Source organism: Megascapheus bottae, chromosome 35 (genome assembly GCF_031878675.1).
Source record: "Megascapheus bottae isolate mThoBot1 chromosome 35, mThoBot2.hap1, whole genome shotgun sequence".
Taxonomy (NCBI): domain Eukaryota; kingdom Metazoa; phylum Chordata; class Mammalia; order Rodentia; family Geomyidae; genus Megascapheus; species Megascapheus bottae.
In genome coordinates, this window is record NC_143543.1 from 1,637,722 (window position 1) to 1,649,148 (window position 11,427).

The following is an 11,427-nucleotide window of genomic DNA, read 5'->3' on the forward strand; positions in this document are numbered from 1 at the left end:
CACTCAAGGCTGGCGCTCTACCATTTGAGCCACACCTCCACTCCTTGCCTTTTTGCTGGTCACTGGAGTCACATGGACTTGTCTGCTGGTGTTGGCTAGGAACTGTGATTCTCCTATCTCAGCCGCCCATGACAGGCGTGCGTCACGTGACCTAGTCTGGAGTTTTGATGTGGGACGGATTGCTGTAGAAGGAAACACACAACCGCAGTGAGTCACAGAGAAAGGAGTTTAATGAAAATCTTCGATTCAGGGCTTCTCTGAGAAGTTCTCCCCCGACAGGCCGAGGCGAGGATTAACAGCCCCCCCCACCTTTTAACTGTACGTTTCTTAGCTCAAGGCACAGCTCGTGAATTGCGTATTTTCTCAGGAAGGTACTTGCATGAACACAAGAGGTGTTACACGGGATTTATAACGCTTACGATTTTTGTGTGCCAGGCTTAAACTCAGGGCCTGGATGCTGGCCCCAAGTCTTTATGCTCAAAGCTTTGTGCTCTACCATTTGAACCATAACTCCATCTCTGGCTTTTCTGGTGGTTCATTGGAGATAAGAGTTTCTTGGCTTTTCCTGCCTGGGCTGGCTTTGAACCCTGATCCTCAGATCTCAGCCTCCTGACGAGCTGGGGTGTCGGGCCTGAACCCCTGGTGCCAGCTACACAGATTCATTCTTAGGTTAGAGTTTGTATCCCAGATACATCGTAATCAATGGAGTCCTACTGTCTGAAATGGAGAAAAGAAAATTAATAAAGGCCTCTCGCTTCCTGCATTCTGCATAAATGAGACAAACACAAGCCGCCAAGGTCCGCTGTGATGTGGTTTCCTATATTTATTCATTTTTTGGCCAGTCCTGGGTCTTGAACTCAGGGCCTGAGCACTTCCCTTGGACTTTCTCAAGGCTGGAGCTCTACTACTTGAGCCTCAGCACCACTTCTGGCTTTTTCTGTGTACGTGGTACTGAGGAATCGAACCCGGGTCTTCCTGCGTGGTAAGCAAGCATTCTACCCCTAGGCCACACTCTCCAGTCCCAAGCCCATTTTGATTTACTGTATTTTATTTATTCAGTGGCAGTCCTGGGGCTTGAATACAGCGCCTCAGGCTCTCCCTGGCGTTTTGTTTGCCTTTCCTCGTCTCTTTCTCCAGTCAAGGCCTTCCAGCTTTCCACGATGTTTAATTGAGGAGATAAAGAATCTCAGGTCTGGAGTCGTCTGGGGACTGTCTTGGAACCTCGATCCTCCTGTTTTCAACCCTTTCCTCAGCTCAGGTGAACAAGATTTCCGAATACAGGAGGAGTTCCAGCTTCTCGAGTCTTGAGTTATCCACGGGTGGTGAGGGAGAGAAATAAAGGCGCGTGGGCCAGCTCTGGGCCCAGCAGAGACCGTGTCGTCCCGTGTCCCATCCTCGGTGGCTAGCCTGCTGTCAGGATTCAGATGGGCCTTGAGTGCCCTCGGGGGTCAGAAACTGGACCTTGGGGACCATCATGGAGGCGGGCGTCCTGCGCAGGGAGTTGTTGTGTCTGCGGATGGAGTTGTTCCTTCTCATGGAGTTGCGTTTGCGCAGCGAGTTCTGATGGCTCAGCTCGCTCTTCTGCAAGGTCTGGATGAGGATGGAGGGTTTCTCGTCCAGCTCCCGGGCGCTGCAGCGTGGCGCCGCCACCTTCATGGTGTTGCCAAATTTGGAATAATCCACCGAGTACACCCCCTCCTCCTCGGTGACGATGGACACAAAGCGGTGGCCCCACTGGATCTCCTCGGCCACGTACGACGTCCGGGCTTGGGTGGTGATCCCCGTGGTCTCGACCACTCCCTCCAGGATCACGATGACCTCCAGATCCTGGCTGGCCAGGTCGTCGGCCGAGACGTCGTACAGGGGGCTGCGCTTGTCGATGACGTGGCAGATGATCAGCGGGGCCACCAGGAAGATGCTGTTGCTGTCCACGGGGTTGTCCACGGGGATGTCGATCTGGTGGATGGGGAGGACCTCGCCCTCGGGGGTGGTGGTCTTCTTCACCACCTGGATCCTCACCGACGCACTGATGATCATGCTCTTCCTCAGGTCCCCCACGCGGAACATGAAGCACAGGCGACCGTGGCGGACGGCGATGACGGCGTGGCGGCTGAAGATGAGGGTCTCGGCTCTGCGGTGGGCCTGCGATGTCTTCATGAAGATGCAGCCCAGCATGATGGCGTTGATGATCAGGCCCACGATGTTCTGCAGGATGAGCACGGTGATGGCCAGGGGACACTCCTCCGTCATCATGCGGCCCCCGAACCCGATGGTCACCTGCACCTCGATGGAGAAGAGGAACGCCGAGGCGAAGGAGCTGAGGGGAGCGGGAAGGAAAAGCCGTCATGGGGGGGGAGGGGTGGGGGGAGGGGGATGGGGGGTGGAGGAAGGATCCTGGCTTTCTAGAAATGCCATCGCCAACTGGGGCGTGGCCGAAAAGCAACCTCCGCTTTCCCTGGACCCAGACCCTGAGTGTTTCCCAGGGGTGCAGGAAGAAAGCGGGGTGTCCTCTTCTAGTTTTCAATTTCCTGCCAGTCCTGGGTCTTGAACTCAGGGCCTGAGCACTGTCCTTGGGGGTGGGGGGCAGGGTTTCTCAAGCCTGGCGCTTTACCACTTGAGCCACAGCGCCACTTCTGACTTTTTGCTTGTCAGTGTTTATTTGGAGACAAGACTGTCATGGATTTTCTTGCTCAAATGTTTCTGGAAAGACCAACTTTTCAAATGTACTGTTTTAAGTACACCCACGATGATCTACCCTCATCTAATATTTCTGTCTCTGTATCTCTATTGCTCTACCTTCTCTCTGTATCTGTCATCTACGTATCTGTTATCATCTATTGCTGTCTCTTTCCCTATCTATCCTCCCTCCACCCCCCTCTTCCTTTCTCTCTCTTCTTGGATTTCATTTCCAGGGCAAAATTCCATCAGTGTTGTTGAGGCATGTAATACGTGAAAACATTCACGTCAGCACTATTACATGTATGGGTATGTTTTGTGAAATATCCCACATTGTCGCAGGCTTACGTCATAGTGTATTCTTCCAGATGGCTGTTTAGTTAGTACATTCACTCTTGGTGTGTGAGAGGCTCGAGTCACATGAAGTACTGCACAACAACTGAACTTTCCATTATATATCATCAAAATCATAATCGCCAGCCAACGTTTACTGTGTGCCTTATCTAGACAAATCACAGGGCCGAGAATTGGTACAAAACGTACTATTCCCAAATTCTAGTTGTTTTGTGTGTGTCGGTCCCCGAGTTTGAATTCAGGGTCTGGGGCGCTGTCCCCGAGCTTCTGGTGCTCGTTAGCGCTCTACTACTTGAACCACAGCTCCACTTCTGGCTTTTTGCTCTCCTTTCTCCAGTTTATTTCTCATTAATCCACCACCTAGTCAATCTATCATGTATCTCTATGCATCCAATCGATCTATATATCGCTCATGTAATCTATCTAAATACCATTTATCCATCTACCATCGAATCCCTCTATCTAGCATTCATCTATCAACTAACCGATCCATCATCTTTCATTTATCCATCTATCCCTCCATCATCTAATCCATCTATCCTCTACTGATCTATGTCTGTGTATCCATCCATGTATCACCTATCTATCTATCCATTCGTCTGCCTACCTACCCACCCACCCACCCATCCATCCATCCACCTATCCATTTATCTGCCTGCCTGCCTATCTATGCATTTATCTATCCATCTGTCTATCCATCCATCCACTTATCCATTTATCTGCCTGCCTGCCTATCTATGCATTTATCTATCCATCTATCTATCCATCCATCCACCTATCCATTTATCTGCCTGCCTATCTATGCATTTATCTATCCATCTATCTGTCTATCCATCCATTCACCTATCCATCTATCCATTTATCTATCTGCCTGCCTGTCTACCTACATCCATTTATCTAGTGATCTATTCATGTATGTATGTGTGTATGTATATGTATGTATGTATGTATGTATGTATGTGTGTGTATATATATATGTATATATGTATGTATGTATGTATTTACCTACCTAGCTGTCCATTTATCTGTCTGTCTGTGTAGGCATTTATCTATCCATCAATCTATGTATCTATGTATCCATCCATCCATCCATCCATCCATCCATCCATCCATCCATCCATGTATCTATCTGCCCACCTATCCATCTATTGACAGGTATGTCTATCAATCCATCCATCCATCTGTCTGCCTGTCTACCCATCCATCTACCTATCCATCCATCCGCCCCACCCCCATCTGTCCATCTGTCTCCCATCTGACCTCCCATCCATCTGTCCCCTGTGTGTCCATCTGTCCCCCATCTGTCCTCTGTCTGTCCCAGTCTGGCCATCCCCATCTGTCCATCTGTCCCCATCAGTTGGTGGGTCTGTCTGTCCTTTGGTCGGTCTGTTTGTCAGTTTGCCAGTCTGTTGGTCAGTTTGTCCGTCTGTTGGTCCGACGGTCTTTCCATCAGTCTGTCAGTCAGTCTGTTTGTAGGTCTGTCTGTCAGCCTGTCTGTTGGTTGGTCAGTCTGTCGGTCGGACTGTCTGTTGGTCTGTCTGTCGGCCTGTCTGTCCGTCTGCCTGCCTGTCTGTCTGTTGGTCGGCCTGTCTGCCTGTCAGTTTGTCGGTCTGTTTGTCTGTCTATCTGTCGGTCTGCCTGTCTGTCGGTTGGTCAGTCTGTCGGTCGGACTGTCTGTTGGTCTGTCCGTCGGCCTGTCTGTCCGTCCGTCTGCCTGCCTGTCTGTTGGTCTGCCTGTCTGTCTGTCAGTCTATCTGTCGGTCTGTCTGTTGGTTTGTCTGCCTGCCTGTCCATCTGTCCGTCCGTCTACCTGCCTGTCTGTCTGTCGGTCTGTTTGTCTATCTGTCCGTCTGCCTGCCTGTCAGTCTGCCTGTCTGTCTATCTGTCTGTCTGCCTGTCTGTCTGTCAGTCTATCTGTCGGTCTGCCTGTCTGTCTGTCAGTCTATCTGTCGGTCTGCCTGTCTGTCCATCGGTCTGTTTGTCTGTCGGTCTGTCTGTCTGTCTGTCAGTCGGTCTGCCTGTCTGTCAGTCTATCTGTCGGTCTGCCTGTCTGTCCGTTGGTCTGTTTGTCTGTCTGCCTGTCTGTCTGTCTATCTGTCGGTCTGCCTATCTGTCTGTCAGTCTATCTGTCGGTCTGCCTGCCTGTCTGTTGGTCCATCTGTCGGTCTGCCTGTCTGTCGGTTGGTCAGTCTGTCTGTCTGTCTGTCAGTCGGTCTGCCTGTCTGTCAGTCTGTCTGTCGGTCTGCCTGTCTGTCTGGCAGTCTGTCGGTCTGCCTGTCTGTCTGTCGGTCTGCCTGTCTGTCAGTCTGCCTGTCGGTCTGTCTGTCTGCCTGTCTGTCAGTCTGTCTGTCTGCCTGTCTGTCTGTCGGTCTGCCTGTCTGTCGGTCTGTCTGCCCGCCTGTCAGTCTGTCTGTCGGTCTGCCTGTCTGTCAGTCTGTCTGTCTGTCTGTCGGTCTGCCCGCCTGTCTGTCAGTCTGTCTGTCTGCCTGTCTGTCAGTCTGTCTGCCTGTCTGTCGGTCTGCCTGTCTGTCAGTCTATCTGTCTGTCTGCCTGTCTGTCAGTCGGTCTGTCTGTCTGTCGATCTGTCTGCCTGTCTGTCTGTCTGCCCGCCTGTCTGTCAGTCTGTCTGTCTGCCTGTCTGTCAGTCTGTCTGCCTGTCTGTCGGTCTGCCTGTCTGTCAGTCTATCTGTCGGTCTGTCTGTCTGCCTGTCTGTCAGTCGGTCGGTCTGTCTGTCGATCTGTCTGCCTGTCTGTCTGTCGGTCTGCCTGTCTGTCAGTCGGTCTGTCTGTCGGTCTGCCCGCCTGTCTGTCAGTCTGTCTGTCTGCCTGTCTGTCTGCCTGTCTGTTGGTCTATCTGTCGGTCGGTCTGTCTGTCTGTCTGTCTGTCGGTCTGCCTGTCTGTCTGCCTGTCTGTCAGTCTGCCCGCCTGTCTGTCAGTCTGTCTGCCTGTCTGTCTGTCGGCCTGTCTGCCTGCCTGTCTGTCGGTCTGTCTGTCTGTCGGCCTGTCTGTCGGTCTGCCTATCTGTCTGCCTGTCTGTTGGTCTGTCTGTCTGTCTGCCTGTCTGTCTGTCTGTCGGCCTGTCTGTCGGTCTGTCTGCCTGTCTGTCTGCCCGCCTGTCTGTCAGTCTATCTGTCGGTCTGTCTGCCTGTCTGTCGGTCTGCCTGTCAGTCTGTCTGTCGGTCTGCCTGTCAGTCTGCCTGTCTGTCGGTCTGCCTGTCTGTCTGCCTGTCTGTCGGTCTGCCTGTCTGTCTGTCGGTCTGCCCGCCTGTCTGTCAGTCTGTCTGTCGGTCTGCCCGCCTGTCTGTCAGTCTGTCTGTCGGTCTGCCTGTCTGTCTGTCGGTCTGCCTGTCTGTCTATCTGTCTGCCTGTCTGTCTGTCTGTCAGTCTGTCGGTCTGCCTGTCTGTGTGTCTGTCGGTCTGCCCGCCTGTCTGTCAGTCTGTCTGTCGGTCTGCCTGTCTGTCTGTCTGTCAGTCTGCCCGCCTGTCTGTCAGTCTGTCTGTCTGCCTGTCTGTCAGTCTGTCTGTCTGCCTGTCTGTCGGCCTGTCTGCCTGCCTGTCTGTCGGTCTGTCTGTCTGCCTGTCTGTCTGTCGGCCTGTCTGTCGGTCTGCCTGTCTGTCTGCCCGCCTGTCTGTTGGTCTGTCTGTCTGCCTGTCTGTCTGTCAGTCTGTCTGCCTGTCTGTCGGCCTGTCGGTCTGTCTGTCTGCCTGTCTGTCTGCCCGCCTGTCTGTAGGTCTGTCTGTCGGTCTGCCCGCCTGTCTGTCAGTCTGTCGGTCTGTCTGCCTGTCTGTCGTCTGCCTGTCAGTCTGCCTGTCTGTCGGTCTGCCTGTCAGTCTGCCTGTCTGTCGGTCTGCCTGTCTGTCTGCCTGTCGGTCTGCCTGTCTGTCTGTCGGTCTGCCCGCCTGTCTGTCAGTCTGTCTGTCGGTCTGCCTGTCTGTCTGTCGGTCTGCCTGTCTGTCTATCTGTCTGCCTGTCTGTCTGTCTGTCAGTCTGTCGGTCTGCCTGTCTGTGTGTCTGTCTGTCTGTCTGCCCGCCTGTCTGTCGGTCTGCCCGCCTGTCTGTCTGTCTGTCTGTCGGTCTGCCCGCCTGTCTGTCAGTCTGTCTGTCGGTCTGCCTGTCTGTCTGTCTGCCTGTCTGTCAGTCTGCCCGCCTGTCTGTCAGTCTGTCTGTCTGTCTGCCTGTCGGCCTGTCTGCCTGCCTGTCTGTTGGTCTGTCTGTCTGCCTGTCTGTCTGTCGGCCTGTCTGTCGGTCTGCCTGTCTGTCTACCCGCCTGTCTGTTGGTCTGTCTGCCTGTCTGTCTGTCTGTCAGTCTGTCTGCCTGTCTGTCGGCCTGTCTGTCGGTCTGTCTGTCTGCCTGTCTGTCTGCCCGCCTGTCTGTAGGTCTGTCTGTCGGTCTGCCCGCCTGTCTGTCAGTCTGTCGGTCTGTCTGCCTGTCTGTCGGTCTGCCTGTCAGTCTGTCTGTCGGTCTGCCTGTCAGTCTGTCTGTCGGTCTGCCTGTCGGTCTGCCTGTCTGTCGGTCTGCCTGTCTGTCTGTCGGTCTGCCCGCCTGTCTGTCAGTCTGTCTGTCGGTCTGCCCGCCTGTCTGTCAGTCTGTCTGTCGGTCTGCCTGTCTGTCGGTCTGCCTGTCTGTCTATCTGTCTGCCTGTCTGTCAGTCTGTCGGTCTGCCTGTCTGTCTGCCTGTCTGTCTGTCAGTCTGTCTGCCTGTCGGTCTGCCCGCCTGTCTGTCAGTCGGTCTGTCGGTCTGCCTGTCTGTCTGCCTGTCAGTCTGTCTGTCTGTCTATCTGTCGGTCTGTCTGTCTGTCTGCCTGCCTGTCTGTCGGTCTGTCTGTCTGCCTGCCTGTCTGTCGGTCTGCCTGTCTGTCTGTCTGCCTGCCTGTCTGTCGGTCTGCCTGTCTGCCTGTCTGTCGGTCTGCCCGCCTGTCTGTCAGTCTGTCGGTCTGTCTGCCTGTCTGTCGGTCCGTCCCCGGGGCTCACCGCACGTTGGTGACGCAGACGGCGCCGGGCTCGGGCGCGGCGGGCGCGTTGCGCGCCATGTAGGCGTGCAGGTCCCCGTGCGCGAAGGCCACGAGCCACCAGACGATGGCGAAGAGCAGCCAGCTGCCGAGGAAGGCCATGGTGAAGATGACGAGCGTGTGGCGCCACTTGAGGTCCACCAGCGTGGTGAACACGTCCTGCAGGAAGCGGCCCTGCTCGCGCACGTTCTTGTGCGCCAGGCTGCACGCGCCGCCCTTGGCCAGGAAGCGCGCGCGCGCCGGCCGCCCGGCCACGCGGGGCCGCCGCAGGTTCTCGGCCGCCACGCGCGCCAGCACGAACTCCTCCGGGATGATGCTCTTCCGCGCCAGCATGATGGCGCCGGGGTCGGATCCGCCGGGCGGGGCCGGGCCGGGGACGACGCGGGGATCCGCCGGGGCTCCTGCGCGGAGAGCGAGACGTCACCACTGCGCGTGCGCGGCCCGGGCCTTGAGGCCCGACCCCACGGTGCGTGCTCGGACCTGGCCTCGAGCGCGAGACCCGTCACCACCGCGCGTGCGCGGACCGGGCCTCGAGACCCTCACCACCGCGCGTGCTCGGACCAGGCCTCGAGCGCGAGACCCGTCACCACCGCGCGTGCTCGGACCAGGCCTCGAGACCCTCACCACCGCGCGTGCTCGGACCAGGCCTCGGGACCCGTCACCACCGCGCGTGCTCGGACCAGGCCTCGAGCGCGAGACCCGTCACCACCGCGCGTGCTCGGACCAGGCCTCGAGCGCGAGACCCGTCACCACCGCGCGTGCGCGGACCGGGCCTCGAGACCCGTCACCACCGCGGGTGCTCGGACCAGGCCTCGAGCGCGAGACCCGTCACCACCGCGCGTGCGCGGCCCGGGCCTCGAGACCCGACACCACTGCGCACGCGCAGCCCGGGCCTCAAGAGCGAGACCCGTCACCACGGCGCACGCGCGGCCCGACACCACCGCGCGTGCGTGGACCGGGCCTCGAGCGCGAGACCCGTCACCACCGCGCCTGCGCGGCCCAGGCCTCGGGACCCGACACCACGGCGCACGCCCGTCCCGCGCCCCAACCCCGCCGCCCGAGGAGCCCGGCTGGGCTCCAGACCAGCCCGGGATGGGTTGGAGGGGAGGAGCAAGGGGCAGAGCGCAGGCCTGGAGCCAGCGGAGCTCCGAGTTCACACCCAGGTCTCTCCTGACCCTCCCGCTCTGCCTCTGCCCCCTCCCCCTCCCCCCTCCTGCCCCCTCCCCACCCCCTCCCCCTCCCCCTCTCCCCCTCCCCACCCTCTCCTCCCTTTCTCCCCTCTCTCTCCTCCCGCTGCCCCCCTCTCCCCCTTCTCCCACCTTCGGGGTAGGGATTAGGGGGAGAGGGGGGAGGGGTGGGCAGGGGTGGGGAGGGAGAGGGGAGGCGTGGTGGGGGTGGGGAGGGGGGGTGGGGTGGGGAGGGAGTGGGAGGGGTGGTGGGGGTGGAGAGGGGGGAGAGGGGAGGAGTAGGGAGGGAGAGGGGAGGCGTGGTGGGGGTGGAGAGGGGGGAGGGGTGGGAAGGAGTGGGGAAGGAGAGGGGAGGCGTGGTGGGGGTGGGGAGGGGGAGGGCTGGGCAGGGTTGGGGAAGGAGAGGGGAGGCGTGGTGGGGGTGGGGAGAAGAAGGCCCTGAGGGCCCAGCTCCAGGCGGGTCCTCAGCCTCCTGAACGGTCCCTGCTCCACAAAGCCTCCAGGGAGGCGCAGGAGAAGAGCCAGGAAGACACAAGCAAGGAAGAAATCCTTCATTTTAGCCTGAGAATCCAAGTGACGGGGAAGAGGAGGAGGAGGAAGAGGAGGAGGAAGAAGAAGAGGAGGAGGAAGAAGAAGAGGAGGAGAAGAAGATGAAGAGGAGGAGGAGGACAAAGGAGCAGGAGAGGAGAAGAAGAGGAGGAGGAGGAGAAGGTGAAGAGGAGGGGAGGAGGAGAGGAGGAGAAGATGAGGAGGAGGAGAAGATGAAGAGGAGGAGGAGGAGAAAGGAGGAGGAGGAGGAGATAAAGAGGAGGAGAAGAAAGAGGAGGAGAAAGAAGAGGATGAGGAGGAGAAAGAGGCGAAGAAGAGGAGGAGAAGGAAGAGAAGAGGAGGGAGAGGAGGAGAAGATGAAGAAGAGGAGGAGAAGAAGGAGATGAGGATGAGAAGAGGAGGAGGGGAGGAGAAGATGAAGAGGAGGAGGAGATGAAGAGGAGGAGATGAAGAGGAGAAGGAAGAGGCGGAGGAGAAGAAAGAGGCGGCGGAGGAGGAGATGAAGAGGAGGAGAAAATGAAGAGGAGGAAGAGAAGAAGAAGAGGAGGAGAAGAGGAGGAGGAAGATGAAGAGGAGGAGGGGAAGAAGAGGAGGAGGAGGGAGAAAAGGAGAGGAGGAAGAAGAGAAGGAGGAGGAAGAAGAGAAGAAGAGGAAGAAGAGGAGGGGGAAAAGAAGATGAAGAGGTGGAGGTGAAGAAGAAGAGGGGGAGAAGATGAAGAGGAGGAGGAGATGAAGAGGAGGAGGAGGAGATGACGAGGAGGAGGGGAGGAGGAGAGCAAGCCTTTGAGCCCAGGCTGGATTGAATGCCTGCTCACCAGGATGGTGAGATCAAGTAGGAAACCCGCCATGTGTTTCAGAGGAGAAAGATCTCACCAAAAGGAAACCAAAAGCCCCTTCTCCATGGCACAGCCCCCCCCCCTCGTCCTGCAGGGCCTGGCATTGGAGAAACACATTTTGGGGAGAGCTCACCCCTTTCTCTTCTACCCCCCCCTCCCCAGGTACTCCCAGAACAGGCCTGGTGGAGAGACTGTCAGAGGGACTTACAGAGCGCAGGCTGGGGCTCCCGGGGCCTCATCGCCATCCTCAAGGCTGGTGGACCGCGATCCCCCTCTTCATCTGAGGGGATCTGAGCGCCTGCCTGGAGCAGGAGCGGGGCTGGGTGTGGAGAAGAAGGAGGGGGAGGAGGGAGGGAGGAGGCTTTTGACGTGCAAGCTGGAGGAGCAGAGCCAAGGCCAGTCCTTGGGGAGCAGGGAATCCTGCCAGGAGTTGGGGGAGGGGAGAATGGGGTGGGGGCTGTTTGGGGGGGGTCCCAGCCCCCCCCAGTCCCCATGTCCCCAAGCTGGGGACGCAGGGACACTCGGGAAAGTTTCTCCCGGGAGACAAGCTGTCAGGGATCCTGTTCTTGGTGCATTTTTTTTTTCTCCCCCACGATGATGATTTGATTCTTTTTATTTTTTTTGTATTTTATTTGATGTCCAAACCTGGAAGCCTTCTCGGCCTGGCGGCTGTGCAGTTGTCAGCCCCGGCCAGCCCCAGCCCGCCCAGGGCGCAGGCAGCCAGGGGGAAGGGATGGGGAAGGAGGGAGGGAGGGAGAGAGGGAGGGAGAAAGAAGGGATGGAGGGAAGAAAGAGAGAGGGAGGAAGGGAGGA

At 57.4% G+C, this 11,427-nt stretch overlaps 1 protein-coding gene across 1 annotated transcript; it reads right to left on the reverse strand.

Annotated features, from left to right (window-relative positions):
- Window positions 1-208: 208 nt before the first annotated feature.
- Window positions 209-10,937, reverse strand: Kcnj8 (potassium inwardly rectifying channel subfamily J member 8). The gene is made up of 3 exons (XM_090324440.1): window positions 10,823-10,937; window positions 8,005-8,443; window positions 209-2,317 (listed from the first exon to the last, which is right to left on the reverse strand). Exons 2-3 carry the CDS (start codon window positions 8,373-8,375, stop codon window positions 1,414-1,416), a joined length of 1,275 nt encoding a protein of 424 aa, XP_090180566.1. The 5' UTR covers window positions 8,376-8,443; window positions 10,823-10,937; the 3' UTR covers window positions 209-1,413.
- Window positions 10,938-11,427: the final 490 nt, after the last annotated feature.